This window comes from Lutra lutra, chromosome 7 (assembly GCF_902655055.1).
Source record: "Lutra lutra chromosome 7, mLutLut1.2, whole genome shotgun sequence".
Lineage (NCBI taxonomy): Eukaryota > Metazoa > Chordata > Mammalia > Carnivora > Mustelidae > Lutra > Lutra lutra.
In genome coordinates, this window is record NC_062284.1 from 116,207,675 (window position 1) to 116,227,086 (window position 19,412).

General features: G+C 47.9%; 1 protein-coding gene across 9 annotated transcripts in view; it reads right to left on the bottom strand.

Annotated features, from left to right (window-relative positions):
- Positions 1-1,294: 1,294 nt before the first annotated feature.
- The window catches only part of SLC8A3 (solute carrier family 8 member A3), a 141,841-nt gene continuing 123,723 nt past the window's right edge, over positions 1,295-19,412 (bottom strand). For 2 of the 9 annotated variants that reach the window (XM_047738566.1, XM_047738571.1), the window contains 6 exons: positions 17,314-17,417; positions 12,493-12,510; positions 8,410-8,534; positions 7,765-7,864; positions 5,834-6,109; positions 1,295-3,464 (listed from right to left, as the gene is read on the bottom strand). In XM_047738566.1, the coding sequence (XP_047594522.1) occupies positions 3,088-3,464; positions 5,834-6,109; positions 7,765-7,864; positions 8,410-8,534; positions 12,493-12,510; positions 17,314-17,417 (1,000 nt within the window). In that variant the 3' untranslated portion in view covers positions 1,295-3,087. The remainder of the gene's footprint in view (positions 3,465-5,833; positions 6,110-7,764; positions 7,865-8,409; positions 8,535-12,492; positions 12,511-17,313; positions 17,418-19,412) is intronic. The other 7 variants (XM_047738565.1, XM_047738564.1, XM_047738569.1 and 4 more) reach the window with 5 other exon arrangements.

Sequence of the window (19,412 nt, forward strand, 5' to 3'; positions counted from 1 at the left end):
GCGTTATCCCTGGATGACACTATAACCTGCTTACCCCTCTTACCAAGCCCCCTCACCAAAAGATCTGGGGATCTTTTCTAATGGTCCCCCTTCCTTCAAGATCCTACTTAAATGTTACATGCTCTGTTTTTCCCAATGCTTCCAGGCTGAGTTAGTGTTTCTGGTGGTACCTATTTATGGCATTCTCAGAGCACTCATGACAGAACTGGAATTTTTTTTGTACCTTGGTGGTTCATATGCTTCATAGGCCCCTTCCCAACACTTGGCTTTTTGGAAAGGGCAATAGTACCTGTGATGTCACCCCTCTCCTTTCCTGAGCCATTCAGACTGGGAGTTCAGACCAAACTCCCAATCCACAGGCACCGCATCCCCTGCCTCCAACAGAGGGTTCTGCCTTTCAGGAATAGCCCTTTGGGGTTAGGAGATTGGTCTTATTCTCTCCATTAAGAATTCATTCTCAAGAGAAAAGGGATGTTCCCGTCAATTGTGGGAATGGAGCTATAGAGTTATGCCATAGTGTCAGGGCGGGTGGCCACACTCGGCCATGGGTCAAGCAGAGCACCTTGAGAGGGAGAGGAAGGGGCCAGATCTGAAGGGGAGACAGGAGCAAGGAGTGGGGGGACTATGCCATCTGGGGGTGGGGAAGAGAAGACTTGGTTCCCGAGGGCTTTCAGCCTCCTATTGCCAGCTGTGCCTTCTGTCTTGGGTTCCATGAGAGCAGTCCCTTCACCAGGCCTTTGCAGCATTACCTTCCCTCCCCCCACTTCTTGGACGAGGTTAATGGGTTTCTGTTTCTTGGAACCAAAAGGGCCCTGGTTAAGAAAGCATTACCTGTGCCTCTGGACCGTGAGTTGCTTGAAGTCTTCCGTCTATCACCAGAATGTAGCTCAAGGCTGCGACAGTGTTCAAAATCCACTTGTTGCACAGATGATGAGTCAGTGAATGAACGAATGTGCTTACTGGTAATAAACACAGGGCCCCGTTTGCCTGGCTGGACTCCTGCCCCACCGTGCCTTTCGGATACAAAAGCCTCCTTCCCTTAATCACCACAGCTCTGCTGCTTCTGTCCCCCAGCATCCCATCGTCCAGCTTTTGACAGGTGGCATTTCCCTGACGTATTTTTTTGCTTTAAAAACACTGGGTCTGGAACACTGGCCTCTGAGGGAATGCAGAGGCAGACAGGAGATACAAATAGGAGATGACACTTTCACCTCAACCACATCTGCTCCAGAAGAAAAACCCCAGATGGCCCCCTGGACCTCTTCCTGAAGAAACATGGAAGGAGCAAGCTGTATTTAGAGAGATATAAGTATAGCTTTTATTTTTTTTTTTAAACCAACCCAACATTTCCACTGGCAACTGTCAACATAGCTTATGACATGAGCACTGTTTCTTTTTTAGTTATTTTTTTCTTAAAAAAATGTGTTTAAAATTAAACAGGTGTTTTTTTAATTTCTCTTTTTTTCCCCTTAAAAAAATGTATTTATGTCAATGCAGAAAGCCTAAAGATCTGTGGGCAGTTTTGTGATGAGTTCCTATGTGTGTCCGTGTTTGTGTGTGTGTGTGTGTGTGTGTGTGTGTGTGTGCGCACACGCGCACACACAAGCGTGTGGGTTTTAAAGCCAGGTCCTTTTCAAATTTGTTGGGAAAAGGTCTGTAGGCCACGGCAATCTCTTTTTCTATAAACCCAGGCTCCGTGGGATGATAGCAACTAAAGTTCCTCTTAGTGGGGCAAGAAATAGCCCACAGGCTGGAAAAAGAGCTTCGTGAGGTTTAAAAACAATCAGGAATGTGGGAGAGATGAGAAATTCCAGTTCCTCTCTTGTGAAAATGCTTTCAAACGTGACCTGAGGGTCCAGGAGAGGTGGAAGGAGCCCCTGGTTTTCTTATCAACCTCTCGGTTGATTAAAAAAAAAAAAAATCTTAAAAAATACAGTCAGGCCTCTCAGTGTGGCACATTAGAAAGTGAGGGGCTGGTGAGGCTGACATTTGTCTGACACACTGACGCTTTTAAACACAGACTTTCCCCTTAAAGATCTCACGAGGTGGACAGCTCTTCTGCTCGGCCTCAGACCCGAAGCCAAAGATGACTCAAGAAGCCACCTATGCCTTTTGTCTCCCCAGCAGGCTCTGTCATCACATCCCGTTCCTATTCCTGTCCCCCGTCTCGCAAGTGGTGGGTCGTCCTCCCGCACAAGGATGAATGTATAGACCTGGCCCCAGGGAGATGGGCAGAGTAAACTGGAAAGGGAGGGAAGGAACCATGACTTTTTGCTTTGAACTGGATTTTGACAGAAGCATATAAAGGTCTTCCTGCCCCTGCCACAGCCCTGGTTCTTCAGCCCACCGCATGGGTGTGCAAACACACTACCACCCAAATGCCAGCCCTCTCCCACTGAGAAAGAAAGCAGATTGGGGGGGGTGCGGTGCAGGACTCCGCTGGAGCCAAAAGACAGCTGTTACCGGAGGAGAGGGGGAGAGGGTGCCACTGAGCGTCCTGCCTCTGCCTGTCCCTCCCAGGGAGTTCCTCCACAGCACCTTTGTTAACCGACCAGAAAGAAAAGACATATGAGCAAACAATGAGCGACACCTGATGGCAAAGTGAGCACAGTAATGGCTACGATGAAAAGAGAACCAGAAAGTGGCCGGAGGTGGGGGGGGGGGCTGGGCAATAGGACTCACTTCCACCCCCACCAGCTGGGGGACAGTGTGGGGATGCGACCAACAGGACAGACGTGGAAGCCCTGCCCCAGGGAAGGAGAAGAAGCAAAGGGATAATCAGAGGGCGGTGGAAGGTTTGACCTCTGCTGTGGGTCAGGACACGGATGGGAAGATGGGGAGGAGGTGGATTTGTTGCTGTTGTTGGTTTGTATTGAATTAAATACTTTGTAAAGAGGGTGTTTCCTCCACTCGGTTTGACTGGTTAAGACTCTGCCCTTTCAGTCCCACTGCCCGGGGGGTCTAGGTCGGGTGAGGTTCCTGGGGCCTCTGTGGGCTGCTCCCCCCCCCCGGGCGAGGTCACGGTGGCCAAGTGCCCTTCTCTCAGGAGAAGTCCGAGGCATGTGCAGTGGAGGCCCCGCGCCAGGCTCAGAAGCCCTTGATGTAGCAGTAGGCCTCCAGCGTGGCAAAGAGTATGTACAGGAGCCACAGGCCCACGAAGAGCCACGTCGTGGCCAGCTTGCAGCCACGTGGGCCCCCCAGCTCCCCGCCCAGGTGGGGCCGCCGGCGGTACAGGAGCACACTGATGCACACAAACGCAAAGATGGTGAAGAGGGTGACCGAGAAGGCCAGCGTGCCGGCCGACACGTAGAACTCCTGTCCCTGCAGGGCCCAGTAGATGGCGGCCACGGACCAGGCCAGGCCAATGCCCAGGAAGACGTTGATGGCGTTGCTGCCCGTGACATTGCCAATGGAGGCATCAGAGTACAGATCCTGGATGGCTGAGGCTTTGCTGGCAAACATGTCTGGAAGAGGGAGAGAGGATGGGAGCTGGAGGGAGCCTGAGACGCGGAGGGCCCCCCACTCCCGCCCTGGCCCCACCGTATGTCCAGAAGGCAGCTGGGGCCCCAGACCAAGCTCAGGAAGGAGAGGCAGGCTGTGTGGCCTTGGACATGAACAGGCTGTGTCGCCTTGGACAGGTCACCTCACTTCTCTGGGCTTTAGGTTCCTCATCCGCTGGGGTCTGAAAGATCCCTAAGGGCCTAGGTCCTGATATTTACTGAGTGGGTTTGCTGTTCCCTTTGGATTTTTTTTTTTCTTCTTCTTCTTTTTTTTTTTTTTCCCGGTAAGGGGAATTTGCTATTTCTCCATCTGCCCAGGGAAACTTGGCCGCCTGGGAAGCTGCTGAGGGCAGATGCTGATTATAACCATCTTGCACAATATCAGCTCACATAACAGAGTCATGGCCCCCAGGCTTGGCATCACGTTAGGGGCTGGATTATTCGGACAGAGACATGCCAGGGAACCATGAGGTACGGACTCAAGGAAGACGGGACTCAGCCTCTGTAGTAAGTATATGGGGCACTGGGCCCTGCGAGCTGCTGGACTGTAGGCGTTGGGAGGACTGTCAGGGACATCTAGCCCCCCTTTGATTTCACAGGTAAGGATAATAAGGGTCAAGCAATCTACCCAAGGTTACACGGGCAGTTAACAAGACATTTGGTCCTAAAACTCTCATGGATGGGCCCTTTGCATATGATCATCCCAAAGAATTTTGGGCAAAGCCATGAAATCAGCTGAGTGCACCACTGTGTAACCTTTCTCAAGCCCCTGATGCTGCCAGCTGCTCCCTGACCAAGTGCAAGGACTTGGAAATGTCCCAAGCTTGTCCTGGCTTGCCTCCTTCTTGCCAATTTTCTCGGATCTCGGAGAGAAAATCTCTTGCCTTTTCTTACCTATGACCTTGCTCTTCCCCCTCTGATCCTCTGCAATTTCTTTTCACGTGTGTCCCTTTTCCCACTGTGATAGCTCTGCTCCTTTCCCTCTATTAGTTCCGTCCCTTGAGGCCTGGAGAACGGAGATCACAGGGCATCTCCTCCACAAAGCTTTCCATGCACCATCCATCTAATTTCCTACCACCTGATGCATTTCCAGGAGAGCCAAGGCTCTTGCATCACTAATGTGCAAATCATCCCACTGCTCTGTGCTGGGGTTTGGGGACGAGGTTTCCCTGGAGTGTCATGTCAATTCAGTTACCCTCCAGGGGGATTTATTCTCTTAGTCCAGGAAGGGTTTCCCTGGGTCCAGCCAGCAGAGTCCCGTCTGATGGGATTCAACATAACCCTCTTGGCACTTGACACTCTCTCTTCCTTGCTGTGGCAGCAGGGAGGCTCCCTGGCAGGAGTTCAGGTTCAGATGTCCTGGACACCCAGCTGAACTCAGTCAGGAGCCTGAGCTAACATAGCCCTCTGCTCCTTGTCGTTCCAGCCCAGCTTATATAAGCCTCTCTTGGAAGCTGTCCACGAACCAGCCCAGCCCCGTCCCTCCGTCTATGCTAACACAGCACCTCTACTCTCTTGTCATTTAACTTAAACGGAGATGATTTCAATAATGGGAGTTGAGTCGTTTCTGCCGCTAGCTGCTGAACTCCACTCAGAGTGGGGAGCGCGCCTGCCCACCTTCCACAACAGCCTAGCACGAGACTGCATCCGGCTCCATGAATATTTGCCTAATGAATGAATAAATTCAGGCTTGCTCTTGTTCGTCTCTGGGTGTTTATGCGAAAAGAAAAGAACATGTAATTCATCATATGAAAGGACACGAGCTCACTAAGCTTCCTCTCCTGTCCTGTCAGGAGAAGATTTGTACTCACAGGTGTCCTTCTAAGTGAGGGAGCCAAGAATTCTCGTGAAGATTTCCAGGGTGACACCTTCCAGTGGGCTAATCTTTGGTCTCAGAGGCTGCCAGAGACACGTGGGAGGAAAACTGTATCTATGGTCTTTGAATTGTGTTGTTTGTGGCCTTCATATCACGTGGAGGTTGAGAAAGTGGGCTGCTCACACGGGCAGCCGATTTAGCTCTGTGGGCCTCAGTTTCCTCATTTGTCACGTGGGGATAATAATGATCCCGATTACGTAGGGATCTGGTAAGCATTACAGAGAGAAAACATGTCAACTGTGTGGCATACACAGAGCCCGACACATCAAAAGGGTTCAAGGAATGTCTGCTCTCACTAGTGCTGTTGTCAGGAATCCCTTTGACTTCCGCACACCTTCAGGGCAGAGGCTCTGTTAGCTCAGATCAGTGGTAGTAAGAAGATCTTGAGGCAAAGTGGAGGGGGTCACTTGGACCCAGGAGTAACCTCTTTGCAAACCCAGGCTCCCCTCACTCTTACCTGGCACAGAGGTGCCAAATGCCACAAAGACAACAGCTGTGACTGAGTCCTTGAGACCAATGGTGCAGCCAAAGTGGGAGGCCAGGTCCCCAATGACGGCCGTGAGCATGCCGATGATGAGAATGGACACGACGAAGCAGGCCCAGCCGTGACAGTACTCCGTGGGGGGCACGCAAGCAAACAGCACCTTCCAGAAGACGGTCAGAAAGTGCATGACGTAGTCAAAGCAGGACGGCAGCCTCTCCTCGCCTGACTCATCCTCATCCTCATCCCCTGCTGCAGACAAGATAAAACGCCCCCGGGAAGGGCAGCGAGGTCAGGTCCCCGTTCAGGAAAACTCAGGTCAACCTAACATGGCAAGCATTATCAGCGGGCAGGACACTCCTGCTCTCTCTTGAGCCGCCGGGGGGCCAGGTTGCGGGTGCCTGAAAACACTGGAGAAAGGGGAGCCATGTGGGGGTGGCCCACTGGTCAAGATGAGTACAGGGCAGCAGGGAGGGTGGGAGGGAGAGGACAGGGGAATAGGGAGAGAAGGGAGGAGAGAGGACAAAGGGTCGGGGTGGGGGGAGATCACAGGAGGGACAAGGTGATGAGGCAGAGAGGAGGGTGGAGGAGGCTTCCTCGGTTGCCTGGGCCAAGAAAAGTAAAATCAGTTGTATGTCCGAGCTCCTCCCTAACTTTCCTGACCCGCCTGCTGAAGTAACCTCGTGGTTCCAGTTGCCATCCGTCCCCAGAGGCGCGGCTATCATTCCAGATCATGTGGGCATACCAGAGAACCAGTGCCATCCTCCCGATATCCTGTGGGACAGAGTGGGGCTGGGCCCCATTGTCCTCGCCAGGAAACAGGGGCCAAGTGGCCCGTTCAGTGGTCCGGGAGGAGAGGATGTGCTGAGGCCCGCTGGCACCTGGTCCGGGGCAGCCTCAATTAGATTTAACACGATCGGAGGAAGTGAGGTTTTAACAAGCAGGAGTTAGGACACGTGAGTTCCGGTTGCAGCTTTGCCAGGAAGAGGATCTGTAAGCTGGGGAAAATCACCTCTTATTTCTAACCCTCAGTTCCTTTGTTCAAGAAAGGAGGGGGTTTGATGATGTGGCCTATATTCTGTTTACTGTCCCCTTAGGGGCAAAGTAAGGTCATCAGAGGGTGTCCTGGGGAGATCTGAGGAGGCCCCGTGAGATGTGGGGGAGCAGCGGCTGTAGACACCCTCTCTTCCTGGCGGTCCTTCTGCTCTGGCTCCTGGGCCTCAGGGATGTGACCCTGTGGGTTGCTATGACAACGAAGCCTCATGAAAGCAGACAAGGCCAGTGGAGCTGGGCAGAACGAGGAGGCTGCCGTGGTGCCAAAAGGCACTGTGGGTGGTGATGGAGACACCTTGTTTGGGGCCCTGGCTGTGCTCTGGGCCACCACTGAGGGAGCCTGACAGTGAATGGCCAAGGAGAGGTCTGGAATCATCCAGAGTGGAGGTTTGCCAGTGTCAATGCGGGGAATTTACAAACTCTGGACCCCCACATCTCTAATCAGAGTAGTCCTCCAGTTAACAGAAAAGGAGGACCAAAATAATGAGAGGAAGGAATGACGGAAACCAGAATTTAATGAGTTCTGTTTGGCACCGGACTCTCTCATTCAGTTTTGCTGAGAAAGGTCGAAATGATTCCCTTTTTGAATGAGGAAATTGAGGTGGAGGGAAGGTAACTTGTCCCACGTCACACAGCAGAGCCAGGATTTAAAACCAGCAGGTAGCCAGGCTCTCCCAGCTACCCCATGATCCTTCTCCGAAGTGACCTGGTAAAATAGGCCAACAGCAAGGACTAGATCTGGGATGCAGAAGCCTTCCCAGAAATCGGTAGCTGTGGATGGGGCTGTGTTTGCCCTTCTCTGGAGTCGCCTGTTTCTCTCAGCAAGGCCGGTGCCCATCTTGAGACCCTCTTACCTGCACTGACAGTGATGGCCTCCATGAACTGGTCCCTCCAGGAATGGGTCCCCACAACCATGGCCAGGTTTGTCTTCTTGATCAGTTTGTCCACCGTATTCTGTCGGGGAGATAAAAACTCGGAATCATGAAGTTAGAACGCTCAGAACTGTGGAGGAGTCTGATGCTTCAAGGGGATGAAAGATGTCTTGCGTTCTGGGCATATATCCACATGGGTTCTGGGAGTAATGGCCTTGCATGATATCTTCTGGGTCAGTCTTTCTATTTCTCTTTTCTTTGGTTGTGATGGCAGATATTGGATACTTAGAGCTATACAATAAAGCATAATGGTATTGATACCAATAAATGTTGCCCCAAAGTAGTAAATTTTAGAATTTTTGTTTTTAAAATTCAGTTGAACAATAGAAATAATACATACAGGGGCTTTATAGCCCTTTTATTCCATTTGTTATGTTTCCTCCCAATATTCCTAGGATCTAAATGGCCAGGGCTATTCATTCCAGGTTACACATGGGGACATTGACACTGGGTGAGTAGGTGATTTGTTCAGTTTCAACTTCATTATTGAGTGGTGAAATTGGAACAAAACTTCTACCTCCCACCGCATTACTCTATTATTCAATTAGATCTCACTTATGGCCTGACCTTGAACTCAAAGGATTCTTCAATGATGACCTCTAGTTTGGGGTGTTCGCCCAGTACTGGCTTTCCCATTTCTGCTATCCTCTTGGCCTCCTCCTCCTCCACAGTCAGCTTTCTGTCTGTCACCTCTGCAACAAAACATAATCAGACTAGTTTTAGCACATTCTTCACTCCCTAGGGATCTATAGCTCAGAGCATCAGGCATGGGTAGTGGGCACAAAGCAAGCTCTTCTCAAGAGTAGGGACTTCGGGTACTTTTTAGTGTCTCTTTCTATAACATGCTGAACATTTTATGACCATCAGACCATGAGAGGGTCCCCTGCAGACCTGGGATAAGTATTCCTATTTCCATCTTATAACTGAGTGTGCAACCTGACCCAAAGACCTTCCACGAAATAGCACCTAGTGAAGTTCCCAAGTCATCTGGTGAGATATTGGAGAGTTGGGAACAAAAGCATTTACCAATTTTGAATTGTTGGGCCTGACTGTTCAACTACTTGATATAAAAGTTCTTGGAGGCCAGAACCACATGTTAATCCAAAGGGTATGTCTACTGGTTCCTGTTAACATCTGTTTCCAATGACGCTGGGACTGTGCCCTCTGTAGAGGAGAAAGCAGGAATATCTACACTCCATACAAGTGAATGTTGTCCTCACAGTGAGAAACTTGGGAGAGTTCCTGAAAGATTTCCTGATTATCCAGTGAAAGGTCCCCAGGATTTCTGTAGGAACCAGGTGTATTTCTTCTGGAACAGAAATACTTGTTCAACCAAAACCGAAAGTAAGCTCTTCCTTTACTTTTTTTTGAGGCATTCCCTGTGTCCCCCAGCATCTTGACTCATTTACCAGAGGTCCCTTCTCATGTTGAATGGTGCGAAAAATGTTCCACTTCAGCTGGTGAGTCCATTTTAAGACTACTTCACCACGAAGACATGTTTTCTGGATTAGAGTGAAATAGAGATTGAATCTTTTTATTCCCCTTTGATTAGAAAATTGCTCTTGGCAGCCTGTTTCTTTCAGAGATCATTTAAACATCTTTCCTTCCAAGCCCACATTTTTATATGCAATTAATTCTTTTATTGAGTTCCTTAATTGCTTTCATTCCACACAGTGAATCTCCTATGGGAATCCTTTAGTCCTTGGATAATCTCAAGGACAAAGTGGGTCAGAGGCCAAGGAGGTCTTCTTTTCTCTCTAACCTGGGGATTGGTGAGGCATAAGGATGGGTGACGCTCAAGCCCTTGAAGTTGCAAGGAAAGGAATTCACTGGAAAGACGATAAGCCAAGAGTGTAAGTTACCAGAGAGGCTGCTTTATAGGAGGATTTTCTTAGTTGTCCTGAATAAAGATGGGAAGAAAGTATGCACTGGGTTCCTGAGCTGGCCGCTCCACTGAGTGCTTCTGGCCCCAAACACAGAAGGCAATCCCAAAATGTTTGGGAGCTGTCCGTGGTGCTGTCCTCCTGTAGCGTTGGTGACGACTTTCAGAAGGAATTACTTCTTAAGGATCAATGTCCTATTTCTAAGCAAGCAGACACCCTCTAGCAGTCTAACTTTATTCAACCCATTGATTCAGAGTCTTTTATTAGTTAATTATGAAGGTAAATCTGGGTATACCTAGGGTTCTGGCTATGAAGTCAGTGATCCTAGAAGCCAGGTTGCAGGCTACTGTGAGAAAAAGCCTTTAGAAAGAGACTTATAGATTCCTTAAAAACAAGAGTACTTTTTCCCTCTACTTGTAGGTTTTGGCACCATATCACAATGGCTATCTTAGCAGTGACAGTATTATTCTACTTTATTCTACTCCTCCCTCCCTGATGCCCCCATGTCATACTTTACATGTGCCTCAAGAACTCTATACCAATATAATGAGCTCTCCAGTGACATATAAATGTACCTGTCTAACCCCTTGTTTAGCTATCAATCTGGCACTATATCCATCTGGCAGGATATTGATCTACCTACTGACCTGTCCACCCCTGTGGTGACATTCAGTTTTTCCATCTAGCTTTTTGCAAAAATCTCTCTGACAAATACCAATCCTCTATCTTTGGATCTCCCACAGCCCCACAGAGGAACTCCATATATATCAGTTAAGTGATTGATTCACATGCCTTTAAATCAACTCTGATTTAGTGTCTTGGTTTGATAGTAATTCTATTTCTGTAATGATCATTCCTTTACATTCAAACTACTTTCTTGAGAGAGTGACAAGTCTTCCATTTAAAAGACCATAATGACTGTGATAGCTTGTTTATGTAACTCCTCAGAATCTCAAGTGAAGGTAGTGGGTAGGATAGGTGATTTTGATATTTGGACTAACTGAATAAACTCTCAGATCGCAGGAAAGGGGGAGGGGAGGGAGACAGAGAGAAAGAGAGAGAATATGAATAGGATGAAAGATTGAGCAAATATTGGAAGAACAAAGAGCTTGCCAGGCCAGACAAGAATAGATTGCTCTCAATGCTCTACAGGTATCCTCAGAAAGAAATGGGGCGATGCAGCTAGTGCGCTCATTTCGAGGTCCCTGAGCTTGGTGGTATAGCTCAGAATGAACATATTTACTCTGTCTTTCACCACCAGACATTGTTAATCATGTTTGCCTGTCCACCCAGGAAAATTAGGACAAGAACATGAGATTTCCAGTGAGTTTTAAGTCTAACCATGGGCTCCTAGATTAAAAGTTTACAGACTGAAAGATATAGAAAGTGATACCTGCTTTTCTTATTTTAGCTTCTATTGGTATTTTTGCAAATATGTTCAAAGTACAAGAAAGCCTAAATTAAATCACCAGTCTTTGTTGTGTGTCTATGTGTGTGGGAGGTGGTGGGGGTAGGTGGAAGCAAGAGTTGGAACAAAGAAGCCCAAATATCTTCTCAGGCAAGAAAGTTACTGGAGAAGGAACTCCCAATGCTATGACATTAATTCCTTGAGGGAGTAGTGGAATATATGGGGTCAGAGGTAGTTCTTATCCTGTTGGTATAAAGAGGAAGCAAATGGCCAAGGAAGCAGGAGTCCCTTTTTTTTGTTTGTTTTCAGAAAAAAAAAAGTTTGCCTATGTTTATTGTTGTTATTGTTTAAAGCCTCCAAGGAGGTCAATGTTCTTTATATATTACCCTTCTCAATACCCGGTGCAGCCTATTCGTAATTTTGAATACGAGTGAATTCTGTAAGATGTTTTGCCTCTCAATTGCTCTTAATTTTTTTTATATCTTCAAAGAACTGATGAATTTAAAGTGTTATTTTAACTTATATTGAGACATCTTGCATAGCTCACTCTGCCTGCACTGAGAGTTACAGAATTGCAGATATGCTGGAAATGCTTTCCTATCTGTTCACGAAGTTGGATGTCATTTATGATTTCATTACACCAATGCAAGCACTCTCAAAGAAGGTATTCATCCTACAACAGAACCTAGATTCTGCATGAGAATGTGTCCAAAATAAATTCCCCCAAATTTCTATTTCCAGCCAGATAATTGTCCCCACCACCCATAATATCCTAATTCTTCTTCATGTTCATGGCACATGTGACTTCAAGGGTCAATGACAAATGAACCAAAGTTCTAGCAATTTAGGTCTCAGCTGTAATGAGATGGAAGATCTCCAGGATCAGTAAAATTCCAGATTCTTTAAAAATTGCTTTTCACCTTCTCACAGCAGCTCCTGATTATTTTCCCCTGCTTCCCTCAAGATCAAAGTATTTGCTTTCAAATCCCATCACGATCCCATTAGGAGCTTCAGCCCTGACTCTCACCCTCTCTTGCCCTACAACATAAGATGACAGATGAACTAAGACTCTGGAGAATTCTATGACCCACTGTCTGTTTGTAAGTTTCAACTCTCTTCCTGGTCCCAGAGAGGACCGGTTCTGCCTTTACCCACATCTGCTGACAGAAGTGATGCTCAAAGAATTGTCTACTTCCTCACAATTACTTCAAGTGGGGAAATAAAGCTCTCAGTCCTTAGGAGAACTTGTCAGGTTACCTGGAGCCCGCAGTTCCTATTAAATAAATCAAAGGACATTGGTCTTAAACTAAATAATGGCACTGGCGAGAAGCAAGAAAGAGGGGGCAAGACACCTCTTACCTGGAGACAACAGGAGCGCTGTTCGCAAATGGATACCAGACAAGGGGAAGAAAGAAAAGGAAAGAGCATTAAGGTCCCATCTTGAAAGTATCCCCAGGCTTTGTGGTTGCAGCAGGGTAAGGAAGGCAGTGAGCTTAGTGGGTGAGAGCCCTGCAGCCACATGCAAAGGGCAGCATTTGGAGCATGTACAACCACAGCAGCAGCAAGAGGTGTAAGCCACTGGAGGGACTGCTGAGCACCAGAGCCCTGACTTTCCCCACACATTTCCTACAGCTCGGGGCACAAGGGGAAAAGGAAGGAGGATGGGGAATCCAGGTGAGTGGAGCAGAGACAGAGTTGGTCATTTGTGATGTTCTAAGAAATCAGGTTATCATATCCATTCTGTAAAAGAATGAGGATCTAATTACCATGAAAACTGTATAGTGTAACTGGCTTATCAGTGGGGCACATGGCCCTAGGGTTTCAAGGTCCTGAGCAGTGGCCTACAAGAGTGGAACAGTGCTCAGTCCTGTGTCTTCTGGTCCTAACTTTATAACCAGATCGAGTTTAGCTTCCCAGTGCCCATACCACTCCCATGGCCACAAATAGCTTCCTAGCTACCACACTGGCCAGAATTTGGAGTTCCCCTCAAAGGAGGACCTCATGAAAAGGTAATTTCTGCAAAACGTCTTCTCTGAATGGTTTATCTTTTTAGAGATACAGCCTGGAGATTAGGGTAATACCATTTGGTATTACCTGTGCCAGGCAAAGTCACGGCAACTAGTAGGTGTTTGGTAGAGATATCTTTTCTTGCCACCTAGTTTGGCAATTGTATTTTTTATAGATTCTGTGGTGCTGCGCCTGGCAGAGTGGTGTCTTTATTCCAGAAAGGACAGGCTAAATAGGGTCCAGGTATTCTGGACCAGAGAAACTGTTATAGAGAAAGCTGTTTGTAGGTGGGACTGGGAAGCTGAGTTAGATATACCTAACACAGGGCATCCCTAGCTCCCAAATTTGTACTTATGCTAAAAAATTCTTCTGACATACCACATTTCCCTCTCAATGGTGTCTCAGTACAGCCCCACACTCCCTGGCTCTTGTCATATAGAAGTCTGGGAACATCCCACTACATACTCGTGGTATGGATGGTGACTGATGGTGCTGGGGAAGGAGCGGGGGTGGTGTCTGTGAATTGTTTCTTCTAAAAATCTCTAGGAACGCAGCTCTGGCCAACAATCCATCATTTCACAGTCAAAACCACTGAAGACACTTTTGGATTGAGAATTTTTATGTATATGAGCAGAGTGAACAGAGGTTGACTTCTTCTGGTTCCTCCCATATGGAATTCCAAGGGGGCAAGTGAGTGACTCTCTTTGCTACATTGAGATGGATAGATAGACAGATAGCAAGAGAGTTTGTTCATTCTGCTCCTTTTATGGAACTGCAAGGAAGCAGAGCCCTTCCTGGCCCCCCCAGGCTCCAGGGGAAACCAGAAACCCAAATACATCAGTGAACCCAGGTAGGCCAGACAAGAGGAAGCTCTTCCAGAAAGGTCTCTCCTGGCCTGGTTTTCACTCAGAAGTCCCTTCCAAGCATTGGGCTTGCAGTCAGCCAGAAATGGTACTATTCTCTGGTCATTGTCTACATGAATTTGAGACTTTCCACTTAGCAGTTACAGATGGGTCAGTGAGACCCAGATAGGCCAATTCTGAGTGACATAACACCTCCAGGGTGTTTTTCCTGCTGCTGTTGATGAGAGAATCTGCAGCTGAACTTTCCCCTGTATTGATCCCCAGGGTCAGGTGAGCATCATTTATCCCTGCTCGGACACCCCAGGGACATACAGGAAATAGCATAGCTCTGTGAGTAATTGGAAGCATCTGGGCAGCTTGTCAGGGGGAGCCCACTGATGTGGTAAGAGGGGGCACAGACAGGCCCCATGACTGGGGGAGAATGCTTTCCTTTCCACATGAGGCTCCCAGTGTCCTGGCCCAACAGCCTTGACCATGCTGCTTGGCATTGCCCTCCGATGTCTACTTCTAGATTCTGGCACTTACTCTAAGCCACGACAACCATGTTTCCTATTCATCCTCCCTTTTCCCTCCTCTAGCTTATCCAGAGCATTTAGTCTCACCTCTAAAGTCTGTTTTGTCTGCCAAGAATAGAATCTGCTATTTCAAATGTAGTGCTTTTTTTTTCCCCCCTTCGGTAATGCAATTGTCATTTTGACCATGCAAAGTCTATGCTGTTCTGAATGCCTAAGACTCCCCCATGCAGCAGTGGTCATGAAAAGCTTCCTACTGTACAGTTTCTCACTCTTAGAACAGCGGGGAATTCTGAAAATCAGGATGGGTTTTCATGTGATTCTGAGTCTAGACAATCCAGTTTTATGACCTTTCACCTAATGGTCTAATGCCAAAATATGGGAAGATGTGAAGACACTGAAAATAGACAATAGACCAGGAGGTCGGGAAATGCACATATTTCCTATTGGCACCTTCGATCTTGGCATCTTGGTCACTGGGAAGACCTGGAGGGTCCTTGCCTTCTCACCCACTCACTCCCTGGGACTAGGCTCCACTAGGACTCTGCTGACGTCTCCTTGGACAAAGAGTCCAGGGCAAAAAAAAGAGGGGTGTCCTCAAATGGGGAGTAGCCAAAGGCATTTGCATTTGGCCAAATCTCTTGAAGAGAGCAAGGTGTATCTTAGGTCCCTCCCTGTCCTGCTGTCGATCAGGGATTATTGGGGAGGCAGAAAAGAAGAGGGAGGCCTCTCTACTGGTGGAATAAAATCACGGATAGACTTTCAACCCATTCGTTGTGTCTGGAGCCACTGCCTGCTTTCCAGCTACCCTGAATGATCTCTTGTGCTGCTTTCATTTGCACCTAGTAACAGACTATGGAAATTGATACATCTAGTTTACAATGGCCTTAGGTATCTGCTGCATCCAACCAATCATGAGGCGGTGAAGTAGATGCACAAGGGAAGTCGGAATGAGGTAGGGCAGGTGTTGAGCCAACTTCTGAGAATGTTCTCAGTGGTAGCAACTGGCGGACTGGCAATCTAAACAATGGAACTAGAGATTTTCTCCCCTCTCTGGCACTCTGGCAGTCAGAATTATGGCGACATCCTATCAGGTGGCAAGGAGAGGATGAGTAATGGAAGATGGAGAGGGCTTTTGCCCCTAGGACACTAGGCATGCCCAAACCTAGGTAGACACAGAACTGGTCATATCTGCAGAGAGTCCCCAGAAGACTGTGAGAACTGATCAATCCTGTCGATAAGGCTTTAGGAGTATAGTTGCTGAATCCCTTAGATCTGTCCTTTAAGGAAAGGCTTTATGCTGCTCTTTGTCATATGAATATGGAGTAGTTGCAGAATAATCCCCCTTTTTTGACAAACAAGTGGGTCTCACTGTTCCATCCTCCATGAGGCTCCCAGAAGCATCTCTCTCCTGAAAGGGAGTGTGAATGTCCTTCTCTTGGTACCTCCCAAGAGGACCCTTCTCCAATCCCACATATGCTCCTCCAGCACTTTCGAAGTAGTGGTTTCCAATGATTTTTCTTCAAGGGAAGAAATCTTTCCTTATATCTTCCTTGGCTGCAACATAATCAGTCCCTTAGGAATGGAACCCTAGCAGGTATTCCAAGATGCATGTCTTGAGGAAGGAAGGAGATGGGGCCACTCCTCTGGTGGGAGATGAGGGTTATCTTGGGATCTGGGTGATAAGCCTATTTGCAGATGCCAAGCCAGGCAGGCTTCGGTGAACTGTGTTATTTCTCAGGGATCAAAACCCACTACACCATTTAGAGGCCCTTCTCCTATTGGAAAACCCGTAAGTCAATACTCTGGGCCCACTCAGTGTTAGTCCTTTTCCAGGGCCCTCTGGCTGGGGAGATTCCCATACCTGGAGTTATTGCCTTCTTTTTGCAGACTCTCAATTTTCTGCTTTAGGATTGCATGGTCCTAAAGCAGCCTGAATAAAGGTAGAATGAGATGGGCTGGATGTCAAGGGGGAGGGAGAATAGTTCAGGACTCCAGGTCATATGAAAACTTCCGAAGCCAGCTCTGTCTCAGAGAGGTCTCAGAAGCTATGGCCTCTGACACCTGGCACACCTCTTCATACCATGGTCTCCCCAGCTGTGAAATAGTCAGATAAAACACTTACCTCCATGAAGGGCAGAGGGGCCTATGAACCACTCTGCAAGGGAATAACCCGCCACGCACCCAAGGAAGGTTGGGGAATGCAGCAGGAAACTGTCAAAGCATCATTGCAACACGGGCCCCGGCCCCCATCCCAGACTCTTCCCCCATTCAATCCAGGCTCAAGAGTGAAGGGTGGGAGGGCAAGAAGGAGGGAAAGGGCACAGACATGCATGGCATCACATTCCTTCCTTTTCCTTCTCCTCCCCACCCACCAAGGAGTTTCCACAGGTACAGCTTCCATGGATGTGTGGGGGCTGTGGGGGAGAGTGCCAGGGACAGTGGCGATCAGATCACTGGAGCACAGGGCGGGAGGAGGTAACTCGGTAGGGTAATGAGAAGTTGAGGCTGCAGCGCTGTCCAGAAGGTGGGAAAGGAGGACTGGGGAATCAGCTAAGGCTAAGAAGGCAGAGATGACACCGAAACAGGGTGAGAGCGAGAATACAGGAGGGAAAAGAATAAAAAAGTCCGTTGGTCAAAAAGAGGAAAAGGAAAAGGGAAGAAAATGGTGAGGGGTGGGGGGCAGGGAGGAAAAAAACAGAGTTGCTTTTTTGTGGCTGTTGCTTTTCAGTTTCAATTTTTTCTCTTTTTTTTTGGGTTGTTGTTGATTTTTTTTTTTTTTTTAAAGAATCTCACACCTGATATTCCACGTTCCATCCATTTCGGTTCACCAAGGACAATGAAGAAATTCTCTTGCCTTTCGTATTCCTCCTCATCTACTATTTTAACCCTTATGGTTTTCCTGTAGGGACAACAAGAGAGAGAGGGTGTCGACTGGGTCGGTAGATTGGTTGGTCATTTGGAGCACAGCCTTTAAAATCATTCCCCATCACTCCTGGCGCATGCAGCCCAGTCCCGCCGTGGCGGCATCCAGTAGGACTACGGTGGATTGTATTTTTCTCATATAAAAAAACGGTCTCAGCTTTTCTTGTCTCCTTGGTCGTAGTTTGCTTATGGGTGTGAAGGAATGGGAGCCGGCAGGCAAGGAAAAGTGGGCAAAGGAAGGGTTCCAGGAGGACAGGAGGGAAAGGAGAAGGGCAAGGGGGGTGCTGGTGGGGGGGGTCAGTTTAGATCCTGCTGATGGTTAGTAAGAAGTCAGCTGGGCAGCACGTTCCACGGGTGTCACATGGTAACTGGCATTTCCTCGGGAAGCAGGTAAACTACTGACCCATTGGGAACGATCCAGGGCCCTTCTCCAACAGGAGATATACCAATAGTACCAAGCCAGGGGCTCATTTTCCCTTCCTGTGTCTATACTCACTTCTTATGTGAGCATCTTAAAGAAAACTTCAAAAGTATTTATGAGGGAGAGAAAAGAGAGAGAGAAAGGAAGGCAGAATTCTAATATCTTTGTCATTCTTGATCTTAGGGCTCCAGCAGTGGGAACTAAAATGAGTATGTATTAACCATAATGTGATACAGGACTCCTTTTAATATTTACCGCTGAAGCACTCCTAGGAAAATGTAAAGAAAATGATATGTCATCAAATTCTAAATCACCTCTGTACTTCTATCGTATAGCGCTGACAAGTCCCAAGGCTGGCTTCCTTAAATGCTGATTATCTGGGGCCTGGGGAAAATGGTGAAGGAGGGTTCCCCAGGTCCCAGATAATCATTTCTCAGCATCTCAACAAAGCATAGTGTCATTTAGAAACAAATCACCGAGGGAAGCCAAGTTTCTTGGAAAATCGCTTCCCTCCAGAGACTCGCATGAGGCTGAATCAGGCCAGCTGTCATTGGAGAAGTTGCGATCCCCATCTTGGTCCTCCCTGGAACCACAATGGGGTTCGCACGTCCCAGTAGCGAGCCATGATTGTTATTTTCTGCTTGCTTTGTCTTTGGCCTGGGACCTAAGTGCTCTCTAAAGGGCAGAGAGGTACTAACAAACAATAACCTAAAATGTCTCGTCAGAGCCTCTGATGTTCCTCTTTCCTTCTGAAGATACGCTCTGCTTTGCTATCTGTAAAATGGTAGACTGATCTGAGGGTGTTTGCTGGCCATAAGGTTTGCTGTGCACTTGTGTTTTGTGTGTGTGTTTCACAAGTACACTCTGAGTCACCCTTTTCGGTGCTATTTTTGGACACCTTTACATACTTTGCTCAGTAGACAAAAGACAAAGCTAAATGACTATCAAGAAGATTTTCTAGAAACTTCTCTCTAAGCCCTAGATATGGGAACCTGGGGTTACCTAGGAGTTGTGAGCCTGGCAGCTTTTCCCTTGCAGGGACTCTGCTGTGGGTTAGGAGTGGGTGCTCTGGGACCAAGGGCCTGGCTGGAGGGATATGACTGGAGGGAAGGAATGTTGTCCCCAAATACTGGTGGCTCCCCTTGACCCAGATGGTCTGTCCAGAAGAGGATGTTCTGACTTGCCTATGAGAAGTCTGGGGTGTGTGGGGTCATTTAAGTTGAAGGCAAAGGCTTCATCTACTCTGAGAAATACTGTGATCTTGTGGGAAAGCTTCCACTCAAGCCATAATCCCCATCCCACCATTCTAAGTCTCTGCCACCACACCTAGATGTTCTCTGCAGGGAAAACAAGAGGCTGGCAGGTAGGTCTGCAACCTTGACATCAAACTAAAACCTCTACTTTCAGCTCAATCAAGGTCAGGAGGGAAACACACCTTGATAGCAGGAATACGGCAGAAAAAATGGCTCCTAAGGCCTGCTCTGAGGAATGGGATGAACCATAAATAGAACCCAAATCCCAATATACTGATTGCCAATGTCTGCAGACTCT